The following is a 15573-nucleotide window of genomic DNA, read 5'->3' on the forward strand; positions in this document are numbered from 1 at the left end:
AAAAGGCCTTTGATCGAGTAGTCCACCGTTATTTATGGGAAGTCCTCAACGCATTTGGTCTTGGTTCTGATTTTATTAGTAAAATAAATGGGGCTTGAGTGCACCTTTTGCTGTACAGAGAGGAATCAGGCAGGGTTGCCCTTTGTCTGGAATGTTATATGCTTTAGCAATTGAACCACTACTATGTAAACTAAGAAATGTTTTAACAGGTTTGTCAATTCCAGGTTGTAATGCCCAGTCAATAAAGCTCTCAGCCTATGCGGATGATATAGTGTGTTCATTTTTAATCAAAAAGATGTAAAGGGCTTAGCTGAGAAGCAAAAAGTATTTGAAAAAGTCTCATCAGCGCGTGTTAACTGGAGTAAAAGCAGTGCTGTGCTCATTGGGGAGGGACAAGGGTGTAGATCTCTGGTTTTACCAGATGGATTTGAATGGACTCAGAATGTGTTTAAATATCTAGAAAAAGTAAAAGGTCGCTTGCAGAGGTGGCGGTGGCATCTTCCACAAATGCCTTTCTTTCAGTTTTGATTTTAAATAATTTGGTTGCCTCCAGTCTTTGGCATAAATTGATCTGTGTGGAACCTCTGCAATTCTTGATTAAACAGATTCAGTCTCTGCTCTTAGAGTTTTTTTGGAATGGATTTTATTGGTTAAAGTAGTGTGTCTTGTATCTACCACTAGAAGAGGGTGGACAAGGTCTTATGAATATTGAGTATAGGCTGGCTGCCTTTAGGATTCAGGCTCTGAGGAATTTGTTTTTCTCTTCACTAAAGCTGCCATGGAGGGAACTGGCATTTTCTTTTCTTCATCAGGTTGGAGGGCTTGGTTTTGATTTGAATTTGTTGTTTTTAGATTTTGACAAAATGCAGTTTGCTTGTCTTCCCCTCTTTTATAGGAGTGTGCTGAGGGCTTGGACGTTACTAAAGGCTAAATATGTTGACCCACTGGATCCTTTTTGGGTTCTGGAGCAGTCTTTGGTGTTTAATCCACACCTTAATACTTCTTTTAAGAGTTCAGAATCGTCTAACGATTCTCTCATAAGGGCGAAAATAGTAAAGATTTGTGATCTGATAGACACAGAGCAGTGTGTCTGAAAAAGCCCTGAATGTGTAGCCGGTGCTCTAGCCATGCGGTCTATGCATGTGGCAGGTCTGTATCTGGCACAGCTGCGTGAAACTCTGTCTCTGGAGTGGCGAGACACTGGGTAGTGTTTTTAATGAATGTCGAATGCCTCAGCGAACTCCGATAAGTCATTTTGGTGAAGAGAATGGCAAGATTTTAAAAGTGAAAGATTTGTGTAAACTTCAGTTTAATTTATTAGAAGGGTAAAAAAGTCTATGAAATTTGTGTAAAAGTTAAACAGCAGAAACATCTTGAAGTACTTCCAGATACCCATTGGAGGGAACGGCTGGGAGCAGGAGAGGAGGATAAGAAAGCCTGGTGGAATTTATATAAACCCCTCCTTAATAAAAGATCAGGAGATTTGCAATGGCGATGTTGTGGTTTCTTTCAGGAGACGGGTCAATATACTTCTAAATACTAGTAACAATGAATTAAACGTAGCTTTTAGGTTTCGTGTTGATAGCGCCGATTATGTAATCTTTGCCTCAACAGAATTAATTAAATGCGTGAGGGGCACGTTGCAAAAAACTGCAAAAACAGTGAGGACCACAATAATGAAAGGGGAGAAACTAGTGAACAGAGTGAGAGTAGAGAGGTGCCTGTGAGTAAACAGAAAAAACAAACTGAGCAATGTACTGACTGCTGATGTAATATATGTGTTTAAAGTGTTGGTGGCTTGCAGAGTGCGAATTGATTTTCTGTATTATAAATTAGTACATCAATTGGAATTGTTCGAAACAGTCTGGGCTGTTGGTAAAGTGGTGTGTGTAGTGGAAGAAGAAAGCTTAATTATGAAGGTATGAGTTTTTAATTAATAAAAAAATTAAAAAATTAACAGTCAATGTATAATAGTGTTTGTGCAAATATGTATATATATTGTATTTTTATTGAATTGTTTGTTTTAATGTATAATTATTTATTTATGATAATAAAGATCTTTTTAAATATCTATCTATCTACCGATTAATCAACTAATGGCCATAAATTAACCGACCAAAAATTTATGAACATAAATTTTGATCTTTTGTTTAACATCATGTAATCAAAGAAACTACAAAATGATATAGCAAAAGGATACCTGAAGCAGTAGTACAGTATTTCATGTTAGATTTCAAAATGTCACGTGTAATTTTTTTCTACAAAGCAGTGTGCAATTCAATATGTTTACGTAACATTATTCAGAAGGTTTTATTTGACTTTATGAAGCAAAATGAATTAATTCTGTAGAGTGATGCAAAACTTTTGGTCATAGGTGTAGGTCAAAGATAATCAAGAGAGGCATTTTTACCACCTTCGGACATATTCTCACCATGTGGGGCATGAGATTCACAGTTCTTTTTTAGAATGCAAAAATGCCTTCCTAGAACCCTTTGTCCATCACATGTGGTGGATGTATCTTCAACCACTAATGCAGGAAATACCTTTCCAGATCCATTGGTCATTAGAGCTGGAATGACCCATCTGGTACTTTATCAAGCAATGACCAGATTGTGTTAATACATTGTTTGTGTATACAATTTTTTTTTCCTTTGTATTTTAGATACATAAGAAAGAAAACAAACTTGGAATACTGCAGAAGGAATTATTAGAAGCTCAAAACCAATACACTGCATGCTATAATGAGGTATGTAGATATATTAAAGCAAATTATGCATCAGTTTGCTTCGTACGTTGTCGTGTATTTATACTGAAGGCCAAAAATATAGGGGCTTAAGATAAAAGTTCTCTGAATTCAATAATGGATATAAAACCTTTTGAAATAATCTGTCCAGAATTAGTTATGAACATGTATGTATGTACAGTATCTATAAGTACACTCAGTCCTTAGCCTCTGAAAACATGGTTCTTAACCGAAAACAACAAAACAATTGTCACATATTGTCACCAGTCACTAGCAAAAATGTAAAAGGTACATTAAAGGTACATTATTTTTTATATTCATTCAACTGCCTAAAAATAAGTACAAACTAGCTGTTTCCTCCACCTTTGTTAAATTTGAAAGAGCAAGTTAAGTGATTTGAATTGAGTCTTGCATCCTAGTGTTCTGCTTTCAGTTGCTCCATAGGGAAAATCTTACGCAGAAGCTGAAGGACGAGACTGTGCAGCTGACAGACCAAATAAAGGCGCAATCCCAGGACATTAACAAGCTGAACAGTGAAAAGAAAAAACTTGAGCTGGAGTTGGCGGTTGTCATGGAGAAACACAGAACGGCACAACAAGAGGTACAGGCAGGCCAGGACACACAGGAAATGTTTAGTTTTGTGGTTTAAATGGTTGATTACCATACATTATGTGCTAAATTAAACTCAGTTGTCACAGTTTGAAGTCATTGTTTCCTTGTATATAAATTAGCCTACCACACTTTTTTCAACAATGCAGACTCATAAGTAATTTGATAAACAATTTAACTACCAATTTCCCATGGTTCTGAAACTAACAAAAACAATTAAATGCAATTAATTTAATTGTTATATTCAGGTGAACAACAGAGAGCAAACCATTTTGCAGCTAAAGACCAATCTAAAAACTATGGAGGAGAAATACTTAGGCTCACAGGAAGAGGTAAGTGTCCTCTCTGATTCAGGTCCTTAAGGTAAAGCATGCTGGATATTTGTTTACTGAATTATGAAATATGTATGAGAGTATATGTTTAGAAGAACTGGAATAAGTTTAAAAATGTAGCTTTGTTATGAATACAGATGATTTTGAACTTTGGTACGATGTGCCTGTGTGTTTTGTTTGAAATGCGTAAACTTAATTTTATACATCAGCTGGGCCTTCATGAGACTGAGGTCACCAGACTTAATCAGAAGCTGAAATGCCTGCAGAGTGAAGTACGTGAGCTGTGGGATAAATGTAGTGAATGGGAGGATCGTATGAACCAAGCAGAAAAGGAGAACCAGCAACTCCAGCATGAAAATAATATATATGCACAGCAGGTAAGACCAACCAATTAATTGATGGTTATCCTAAATGTCTTTTATTTCAGAATTACTAAATTAACTTAAACTCCACTCTCTGCCGACCAGCAAAAGTGTACACGTAGAATGTTGTATATAAATCCTGATTACAAAAATGCGTTGTTACTTCTAATAGTTCATATGGTTCGCCTGACAATTTTGTAGGCAGCCATGTCGAAAAGGTCTGGGGGAGGTTTTGTGATTCGTGAACCGAGTTGTGTCTCATGTGGCAACCATCTTGGTAAAGTCATGAACAAGTCTTCTGTCCTGGGTTGTGTTTAGAAATGTGGAGGCAGTTATAAGTCTGAGTAAAAACCTGTAATCCTGCCAAAACATTAATTGTGTCTCGAAGAGTTATATCAATATAAAGTTTGTAATAACAGTAAAAACAATATTTTCCTTTCAATTGATGTATGTACAGGGATTCTTTGTAATGTCTTTGTGCACACAACTTCACTTTGATACTCAAGAGGAGACTGGGATTTTAAAACACACATTAGATTAAACAATAATTAAACACTACCAATACTATTTACATTGTTAAGGAGAATTGTTTTAAAAGAAGGAGAAGTGGGCAGATCGGTAGCGACTTCCTCTTGGCACATGCCAGGAGAAACATCACCCTGCCACATATAAATCATACTGACCGTGCCACCATATTGCATGACAGGGGACTACTTGCCTCATCACAGCAGTATATAATTTAAAAAAAACACACACTGTATTTGTCAACATATAATGTATTTATAAATTATATTATCAATTACTTACATGGTGGAAGTGGTAAGATCAGCTGCAATTCATATAAATCTATTAGACCCTCAAACACATTGATGGCAGACCCATTGGCCTCCAAGAATAAATACGTCTTTCTAGGATCTATATGTAAATGTTCCCTTAATCTGAGAGGTGTAAACTTTAGAACAGTTGTACAAATTGCCAAGGAATTCCAACATATACTGATGTCCTTGCCAAGAAACAGAATATAGCCCACCTACAACCTTTTTGTAAAACACAGGATTTTTAACAACGCCTTGGCCTGTGTTTCTTACATGAGCCTATACTCCATTGAACAGGTGTGAGTTAAAATCAAGGATAGCTGGCAGCTGCTTTGCTTGTGGTGTGGGATAGCTTTAAACAGTTTTCCAATATTGATTGGCTCCACAAGGGACAGATGTACTGTAGTTAGGGTTTATGATTTTGTGTTTGTGGCATTTGAGGGGGTGTCAGGTTGTTAGCACAGTTGAAATACTAAAAAGCTTTGTTGTTGTTTTAATTCAGTACATATTCAATATCAGTTCAATATGGGTACAGAATAGAGCAATATGATGTGTTACTTGTGCTGGTCACAATGTACAATACATTGAAAAGCATGTTTATCTAATGATTGTGTAAAGAATACATTTATGTCATTTACTTTCAGATTCAGAATCATATTAAGACTATTGAACAGCTGAACTCTGACCTTGATGTCACAAAACAGTCTCACACTACTGATTTGGAACGCTGGAACCAAAAAACATCCCTTCTACAAAAACAACTGGATTTAGCAAATGAAGAGCAACAGGAAGCTAACAATAAGGTGCATGAGTCCAAAACTTCAGCAGCAAAGCTAAAAGAACAGCTGGATAAAACAGAGCAGTTACTTGAGGAAGCTATTGAAAAGGTACAGTACATACCTTAAACATGCATTGAGATTACTGCTTCTACAAAATGAGTTTGATGTGAAAATGATTTCAATGTAATTTGTTTGTGTGGCAATGTTCAAAGCTGTTGTATATAATGTTGTACTGTAGTAGTTGCTGATTTGGTTGTTAAAAACATGCAAAATCAAATATCGAACAGTTTAGTAATTTCAGATCCATTTCTTCAGTTCTACAAAGTAGTGTAACTGAATGTGTAACTGAACTGATTAGGTTTTTATGGTTTTTTGGTTTGTCTTACTTGTTTTAAGCTGAAGTTTCCATAAACATAGTCTGTTTCATTGGCAAGAAACCCATCAATTGTTTCCAGTGATGCCCCCTGTCCATTTTGTGTTGTGTATGATAATGGCATGCAGTGGACATTAAAGCCATGGGTAAGCCATCTAAGGATACTTTCCTGAGAAGTTGTCTTTTTTTAGTTTCCATAACCTCAGCAAGGGGAGTGAATGAACCCTGAGCACTGGTAATTGATCCTTCTTATGACAGGATTCTTAAGGATAAAGTGGTACAGCATACTAATCTCACCTTTCTACCCAAAGCTGTGTTGGATTTCCATTTAACCCAGAAAATCTTGAGCCCTAATTTCTTCCCTAGACTGCATAAATCCCAGCTTGAAGCTCTGTATCATAAATTAGACATGAAGAGGGATATATTTTCTGTTTGGATCTTTATAGCTTCTGTCTTTTGTGGCTATTGTTTCCTAATATCATGGTCAACTTTGTATTCTTTCTTCCAGCATATGCGCTCTGAATTGATATCTAACCATAATGTATTTTATTTCCAATCTATAGACACTTATGAAGAATTCAATTACAGATGAGTCTAAAATAGTGGTGACCACCTCACTAGCCAGCTAAACCCAGTTATGTTGTACTGTAATGTAGAAAGATTACTTTGATTTCAGTCCATGCCAGTATAAAACATTACCTTTTAGTTTTGCCGCTTCCATAGGTTTGTTTATTTGGCAGATTACATTTACTTCTCTCAAAATCAATTTAACAGAGATATCCCTTCAAGGAATAGTATTTAATTTAGAACAAGTCGGTGGCAATCAGTTTTGTTTATTTATATTTGTTCCTGCACAGTGTTACTTATAAACCCAATGTTTAGTCCTAATTGTTTGATATATCGTCATCACTTTAAATGGTGTTTGTTGTAAGGTTTATTTAATTATTGATTTCTTTAAATCGATTGATTGACTTGATTTTATTCTAATTTCCAAATTGCGGTTTGATAAATTGTTTAAACACGTAACTTCCCTATTGGTGCTGTAAAGTTGCAACGGTGTGATGTGTCCATGTGTTTTTCCCCCCATTCCACAAATGACATGAGGGTCAATTTTAATGATCTAAACAGTGGTGGATCTAAATACAGCCACTCTATATTAATCCAGCTGTGGTATTCCTCCTGTAATGAGTGATATGTTTATTAACATTACTGCATACAATACAAATACAGGGAAATGAGGTTTGCAAAAAAATCTATTGTTTAACATTAAGGTGGTTCTGTTTAGATCACGAAAGTATACACCTGTGTCTGAATGTTAATGGGTTGTTTTTAACTCTTTTAACACTGCATATACTCCACTCTATACAGCATACAAGTTAAAGTACATGGTGCTAACAAAATATTCCAGTAAATTTTACCAAAAATATATGGCTATCATTTTATTGGTCTCAGATATTCCTGTTTTGATTTAGATTTTTTTAATGTTGGAGAAGAATATTTATCAAACACTCCTTGCAGATAATTCAGTGCTGTACTTCCAGTTAACATGTCAGTCATAGAGTTGGAAAAAACAGTGAATCATCTAGCTTCTAAGAGGAAGAGTCTAAAAAAGGAAGAGTCTAAAAAAATGTTCAGAATTGTTCAGAAGTGTTTTTCCTACAAGGACTCAAACACCCAGAAGCAAAATGTCCAACAATGATATTATTTATAAATGCTGTGAAAAAAAGTACCATTAAAAGTCAAACACACATTTGTGCCTCTTTTGAAATGATGAAGAGTTACTGGAAATACTTTATTAGCTAGAAGTACTTTAACTGGGCAGAATATTGTGCATTCCCTATATCATTGAAACTGAAACGATGTAACTAGGTATAGTATAGGATTGTCTTGTTGCCAAGGTACTCAGTGCTGAAAGAACTAATATAAAATATATTTGTATTTTCTTTTCATACAAAATATTGATGTGCAATTATTTGAATTATGTTTCTGTAGGTTGAGCAATATGAAGCATCGCTTAAAAAACAAAACTTAGAAATTGCACATTTGAGACAATATGCTGAAGACCTCCAAAAAAAAGTGGATGCAAGCAACAACTTGACAAAGGCCTGTGAATCAACTGCAGATCTCTTCAAACACAAATATCAATCTTGTATGGAGAAAGTACAGGAACTAGAGGCACATGTACAGAGTCTGGAGGAAGAAATACAAAATTATAATAACCAGGTAAGCTACCTAATGGCTCGTAGAGGACCAGTAGTGTAGCCCTAAATCTGAAAGTACCAGAACTCCAATTAAAATATTGATTTTCTTAAACAAAACTTATGCAAATTCACTTTTTATTTGTACATTGAACCTGAAGTAACATTTAATAGGGTACTCCCCCTTGATCAGTGCTGCTAAATCTGGCTTGTTTTGAAATCATCTAGCAGGTAAAGTATTGTCTTTAGTGGTTTGGTCATTTTTTGGCTATTTTTATCATGCATATTTTTTCCTATTCCTTTCAATTTATGGGGTCATTATGAGCGCAGAACTTCAATCACCACAATGCCCTGTATAGTATATCACATCCTTCCCCGTCTTTTTCTGGAGCTCTGCTTTCAATAAAATTAGGAATTATACAAATGCTCAGTTATTTTGTATTTCTCAATAATTTAAGGACTGCATTTAAATTTATTTTTAAAGACTGTCCGACAGTCCTGGAACAACATTCTAAATAATAATAAAAAAAAAAAAAAAAAAAAATCCTGGACCTACCGTATTTGATCCCATCAGATAAAAAAAAAAAAACACACACAAAAAAACTGCGATTCTGGTACTGTAAATTGTGAGAAAAAAACAGGCAAAACAGATAAATAGATACATAGTTTATAACATTTTAAATAAATGTGTAGCACTTAACGCTTTTGTAATATATATTAAATCTTAAATGTAAGCTGTTTTTTTTTTTTTGGCTGTTTTAAAAAACACAGTTTGGCTACTTTTTGGCTGGTTACTTGCACAATTTGGTGTGGCTTTGCAAAAAATAAATCTGGCAGTGCTGCCCTTTATTAGCCTGCCCAGCTAAGTCAGAGAAACAGGAAAAACATGGACATACATTCCAGCCCACCGGCACCTCATTCCTCCCCCAACAAATCATATCTAAACATACACTTTTTTTTTCCCCAGCAATTTACCCCTGAGGCGTAAAGTGCCATAATAACCCAGTTGTAAGAGCAGTCGTTCATTCCAATCCACAGGTCTGTGCACTGACCAGTGTACAAAGCAGCTTTAATCCCATGTTTATGTGCACTTATATTTCTGTCTTTTTCGTCAGCATTTTTACAAAACAAAAAATGTTAGCCTTCTTAAAGTAGTACTGTAGTTTGTTGTAGTTCCTAATATTCTCTTCATTGCATCACAAGGACAACTGACAGACAATTGTGTGGGAGATTTGTGTGACTCTTGACTCTGCAAACATTACAAATATGCGCGGATAACGGAGACTCTGATTCGGAGTGTACCATCAAAAGTGGCATGTAGGGAATCAGACACTATTCAGTGGCAATGCACAAAAATGCTAATTTGATTTACCCACGGAGAAGAGATTAACGCTTAATCAGTGCCCAGGTAATGAAATTAGAGCAGTTGGACGCCATATAAGCATTTTCGCAACAAATCGGTAGTGATTCTTAAGTTCATTCTTAAGTCAAGGTTCTGCCTATAGAAAAAAGTAGAGGAACAGTGTTCCGGCCCATTTCTGCTCAACTACACCAGTGTAAAGGACCTAGAATGACATCTTTCAAATAGTGTTTAATTTATAATCCAAATTAATCTGCCAAAAAATATAATTCTTTGTCTTTCAAAGCATGTTTCCTCTCTGACCAATTTCTGCAGGGGACAATCAGTTTTATGCACCCCAATTATACACGATTGTTTATTATCCGTGCCCTCTGCCATTTCATAAATCAATATTTTATTAAAGCTATAATAACGATATAAGAGACCTGATTGAGTAGCGAGCAATACTTGCAACCTCAGCTGAGTTGTGTGCTCAAACTTACACTGGCATCTCTACTTGACTTCTCAAGTGAGATCTGCACCGTCTTCTGACTAAATGTACTGTAGCGCTTTCATTTATCATTTGAACGACCATAGCCTTCATTCTGTTCTTAAATGTAAGAACAAATACTAAATGAATAGGCCTGTACAGTGCTTTGATTTAATTAGAGTGATGGTATGTGTTACTGTTGTGGCTATTATGCTGTTATTGTAATAATTGTTGCTGTTGTTGTCCAAAATTTAAACTGCTGTCTTTTTAATGCTCCTAGTGTACATATGTCACAAAAGTACTGGCTTCAAAAATGTTCTGCTATGACAGAGAAATATGAACACTGAAAAACACATTTTCATTTCAAAGATGAATAAACTGTCTGTAGAAACAAAGCTATCTTGATAGATGGGGATGAAGGATATAGGTATTTGTTAAGAGTATCTTTTGCAAGTGTAATACTCCATCAAATAAATTCTGCTCTACTGCTACTATCGCAAAGATTAATGAAGCTGTTCTGTTTAAAGTAAAACTAGTTCTAAAGAGGTAGAAAATAAAGAATACAAAGCCACTGACACTGACAAAACATTGTACATCGAGAGGACTATGACTTCCCTGTATTTATTTTATTACTATTGTTTTATTAACTATAGAACAATGTAAATTATATCTACTTAATATTTTATGACATACTAGGTTTTTGTTTACAATCCATCATTTAGTTATCAGCTTGTAGTGTCTCAAGTTTACTCCAAGCATACATCTTCTATAATACTACAGTATATGCCTCTTTTTCAAAAAAATTTGCATGTATACTTGTAAATAAAGTCAACTTTTTCTGGCTTTACAGTATATTTGTTTAAAGCATTGTTTATCACATTATGAAAGTTTGTATAAAATTTGAAAACCTGCTTACGTATTATTTAAGAGAGCTGTGCTCTGTGCATAAAAAACAACGAAAGCAAACCTGGTTACATTATGTTTTTATGTCCTTTCTCACAATCAGTTTATTGTAGCATTTGCCAAAGCTCTCAAAGCTTGTTAATCTATAGCACACGCTTTTATAGTCACATGAACAAAATCCGGTTCTGCATTGGTCTGAATATAAATAGGCCCATGGATATGGTCAATTTTGAAACTACGTATTTTTTCATGTGCATTATACGCTGGATTTAGTCAGTTACAAACTTCAAGACAAATCTGATGAATTTATTAGGTAAGTTTAATGTCATCAATTCAGACGTAAAATTAAAGTTTAAGAAATGATGGTACCGTGTATAAAAATGGTAAATAACTGCAGTCTTACCAAGAAAATTACATTTTCTTTCCTCCCTCAGTTCCAAGTGCAGAGCTGTGTTCTGGCATTAAGCCATGTACTTGTAAGCAGTGGCATCAAATACAATATGGCCCTTTTATACAATGAAATGCCTGAACTGATTTGATTGTATTTTAAAGATAAACTCCCTTATAAATTGATTATGTTCAGAAGCAAATACATTGTTTTTTATTATGGCATTGTTATCCAATGGATATCTCATTTTTACACAATCACTGTTCTTTAAACTGTTAAAATTTTATATATATATATATATATATTATATATATATATATATATATATATATATATATATATATTATATATATATATATATAAATATATCATCTACAGGTTCATAAATAAAAATGTTCTGACAGTTTCATTAGTTTTCATAAGGAGTTTAAAAAACAAAATGTACACAAAGTTTAAGAATATAATGCACACATTTGAAAAGAATCTGTATTATAAGGATGTGAATTATAAAGTAGCTATTCAGTATACACGGTACATTGCATACTGTCAGGGATAGGGGGTAGTATGCACGGGGAGTTCTCTATAATGGGGGTGCAAGTTATACATACTTAGTCATATGTGTTATCTTAGGGGTGTGCATTTAACATAGGGTGCGCTTTATATTGCAGTAATTGAAAATAAACTGCACATCAGGTGGCTTAGTTTTACATGCTAAATTTATGTTGTTGTCATTAAAAAGATCCATGGAGTCAATGAAACAGTCCACAACTTGAAAGCTGAAATACTGAGCCTGCAACATCGGTATGATGAAAAGTGTAATCAGATGGAGAATTCGGAAGAGGCAATTGACCAACTTACAGAAGAGTTACAGACAGCTCAGGAAAATGTAAAGAACAGCAATGATCGTGTCTGTGACTGCGAAAGACTAATACAGGAATTAAAGGAAGAAGTGGAGCATTTACACAAAGAGGTCCGTTTTCATTTGTATGCATTATAGTTCTGATGAACATTTGATGTCAAATATTTACTGTATATATTTAAACAGTACCTATATGTCGTTTTATAATAGTAAGAACACATTTTACTGTGTCTGTGATTAGTAAGAATATAGATATTTAAATAACATCACTGTAAGCCACTTAGCATTTTATTTAGACATTTTACAGATCATGTAAGCAACTCTTTAGCCTGCACAACATGTATGAAGAAGTGGCGATGTCAGCTTGTCTTTGCCTTCTCTGGAGGGTATTTACTGTGTCTTGCAACAAATGAATCATGTTTTTATTGCAGAGGAATTTAATTTGTATGAACTTGACTGCAGCCTACAAGGTCAGACTGGTGGAATGTAATTTCAATCAAATAAAATTTAATTTGTGTGTTATAAAAGAGTTAGCCATTTGAAGCATTACTGTATTTTGTACTTTATTACATTTCAGTAATGAGTTAGAATCTCATGGTTTTGGTGAGCATTTATTTATTTATTTATTTTAACAATTTGATGGAAAGTAGGGCACTGTATTAGACTGTTTAAAAGGGAGCTTATAACATTGTTATTTAAAACTTTGTTAAATTTGTATCAGTGTAGTCTTATTTCCCCACAGTTTTAACAAGACTTCTGAGATGTAAACAAATGACAGTCCAGATGTTTCTAAAACATTTGTAATTTCTTATACAGATGTCAGATCAAGAGAATACAATCCTTCGGCTTCAGTCTGATTTAACATCGTACCAATCCAGTCATGGTCATTCCAATGAGGAGTTTGAAGCCCAGCGTTCTCATATTGAACACCTGCAAAGGGTAAACATTTTCTTTGTGAAATTATTATTGCAATACATATCCTGAGGCGAGTCTGTATGAGGTAAACTTAAAGCTACTGTATGTCATATCTGAAATTGGGAAGAACAGACTTTTCTTATCCTTGCTGGCATTATTTCTACATTGTGATCTTATGTTGCTTTTTCTGTGAAAAGGAACTTGAATCGGTGAGAAAACAATGCCACGAAAAGACAGAGGAATGTGAGAGAACCATGCCGCAACTGAAGGCTGAATCAGTTAGAGCGGCTGAACTTCAGAAAAAGTATGCTCGTGAGATTGAAAAACTTGAATGTACACTGCAGTCTCTGCATCTGGATGTAGCTGCTTCTCATCAGGACCACAAGTTGGCAATTGTGCGGCTTGAACAAGAAATTAAGCAACTTGAATCAGACCTTACAGAAGCTAAAAATGCATGTTCCCAAAAGGATCAAGTATGTATTTTTCCATTATTTTTGGGGGGTCAGATTATGCTGTCGACATAGGTAAGCAAGTAGGCCACATCCTGCAGCACTGTTCATTAAGATCAAATGTGTTTACTTTTTCTCATTAATAATCTGCAGAATAAATTACCCTTCAAGGTCCTAATTTATTAATGAGGAGTATAGGCTAAAATAAACATGATTTTTTTTTTTTTATGTTTAATATTGATCATGCTTTCAGCGGTGATTGTGTTGTATTGAAATATAATTGATAAAGTTTCATGTTTCGAAAACACAAGCATTTGACATCCCTCTTGGAGATGTGCTCTTAGTACATGCATTTCACAAGTTGGTCACTCTAAACATAAAATATTGATGTTTAAATAAAATAGTTAAAGCAATCGCTAAGTAAGCAACTAAAAGATATACTGTTGTCACTTGATGTTTTGTTACCATTGCAACCAAATATATTGACAGTTTTTGCTGTTTTAAAGAATTTGTTCTCATGATAAAGGAGTTTTAACTTTTCAACTAAACGCTTCTGTACAAATGATTAAAGGCTTAAGGTAAATGCATAGACAGTCATTAAAATTTAGATCTGTAATAACGTTTACTGTTATTCTCCCAAGGCTTTGATTGCTCGACAGAAACAAATTACTCTGGAATTAATTTCAAGAAATCATGCCAACTGCGTGCAATTTGCTGCAATTAAGACATGATAGGGTACTTAATATTCAAATTAAAGGGGGCATGGTAGAGCATGGCAGAGAACTGAGGTGTGGCACAATGCCAATGAAAAACAGTTACTTGTAAATACCTGGGGACGTGAATAAAAAAGGTTAATTACATTGTTCATGTGTAATAGCTGTTCTGTATTATTATTATTCTTATTCTTATTATTATTATTATTATTATTATTATTATTATTTATTTATTATTGTTTACTGATTTTAAGCTTGCCCCAGTCTTGCTATGGCGTTCTTTCTGGTTATTTAATACCAGTAAAGCAATTTATGCGTAATTTTGTTAATAACAATTTTTTTTTTTTTTTTTTTTTTTTTTTTTTTTTTTTTTATGTATACCTGTATGCAAAGGTATGGGTAGGACAAATATTACTAGTAGTGCTCTATCACATCTAATTTGTTCTTTATTAGTGGGGGTTTGGATGTCGCTTCATTTAAAACTAAACTAATAATCTGCATCTCAAACATGTTATTGACAGTATTAGAATATGTGGCTATATGGAAGCTGTCTGTTCATTCATCCTTTTCTATGTCACACTTATATTTTTACACACTTTATGGACATTAGCACACATTATTGAGATTTATTAGAATCTGTAGATATATAGAGGCTTGTATTACACAAACCTTTTTTTTTCTGGGGGGGGGGGGTTGTGGGGTTACTGAACATATAACAGCCCCTGTGTGTATGTAACCTTAAAAAGGTATCTCTTGAAGGAATCTGATTATAAATGGCCTTAGGCTGAGGAAGAAGCTAGTGTTTATTGGCAGCAGACATTGCTGAAGACATTGCTGGGGTAACAAATAAAGGCAGTATGAGAATGTCAAGTTGATTTACCCTAAATAAAAAACAACCTAAGGAGCAAAATCTTTATGTTCTGTGAATTTCTTCTTTCCTGTTTTAATAATTTTTCAATCCACTTGCTGCAAATAATGGTCAAATAGCAGTGGTAACAATTTAAAGATGAAAAAATAATAAGGAAACTGAATTTATATTTAAACAATTATAAAGGTTTTTTTTTTATTTTTATTTTTTTTTATTTTATTATAAATCCGAAATGTAGTTAATTCACTTCTGGAAACAAGCTACCATCCTTTTTGTAGAACTGTTAAAGTGTTTTCCATTAATGTAGAACAAGCTGGTAAATTTGTATGAAAACATGTTTTATATATTACAGATACATACAGTACATTGCAGCATACAGGATCAAGGCATGTATAATTGAACAAAATAAATAAATCAAGATGCAGTAATAACATCCTG

At 34.2% G+C, this 15573-nt stretch overlaps 1 protein-coding gene across 1 annotated transcript in view; it reads left to right on the forward strand.

Annotated features, from left to right (window-relative positions):
• LOC121309401 (golgin subfamily B member 1-like) overlaps window positions 1-15573 on the forward strand; it is a 184552-nt gene that overhangs the window by 87593 nt on the left and 81386 nt on the right. Inside the window, exons 19-27 of the mRNA XM_041242308.1 lie at window positions 2663-2746; window positions 3177-3344; window positions 3601-3684; window positions 3894-4061; window positions 5506-5748; window positions 8006-8236; window positions 12071-12301; window positions 13007-13129; window positions 13303-13578. Coding sequence (XP_041098242.1) covers window positions 2663-2746; window positions 3177-3344; window positions 3601-3684; window positions 3894-4061; window positions 5506-5748; window positions 8006-8236; window positions 12071-12301; window positions 13007-13129; window positions 13303-13578 — 1608 coding nt within the window. The remainder of the gene's footprint in view (window positions 1-2662; window positions 2747-3176; window positions 3345-3600; window positions 3685-3893; window positions 4062-5505; window positions 5749-8005; window positions 8237-12070; window positions 12302-13006; window positions 13130-13302; window positions 13579-15573) is intronic.

The sequence above is a fragment of the Polyodon spathula genome, chromosome 3 (genome assembly GCF_017654505.1).
Source record: "Polyodon spathula isolate WHYD16114869_AA chromosome 3, ASM1765450v1, whole genome shotgun sequence".
Classification (NCBI taxonomy): domain Eukaryota; kingdom Metazoa; phylum Chordata; class Actinopteri; order Acipenseriformes; family Polyodontidae; genus Polyodon; species Polyodon spathula.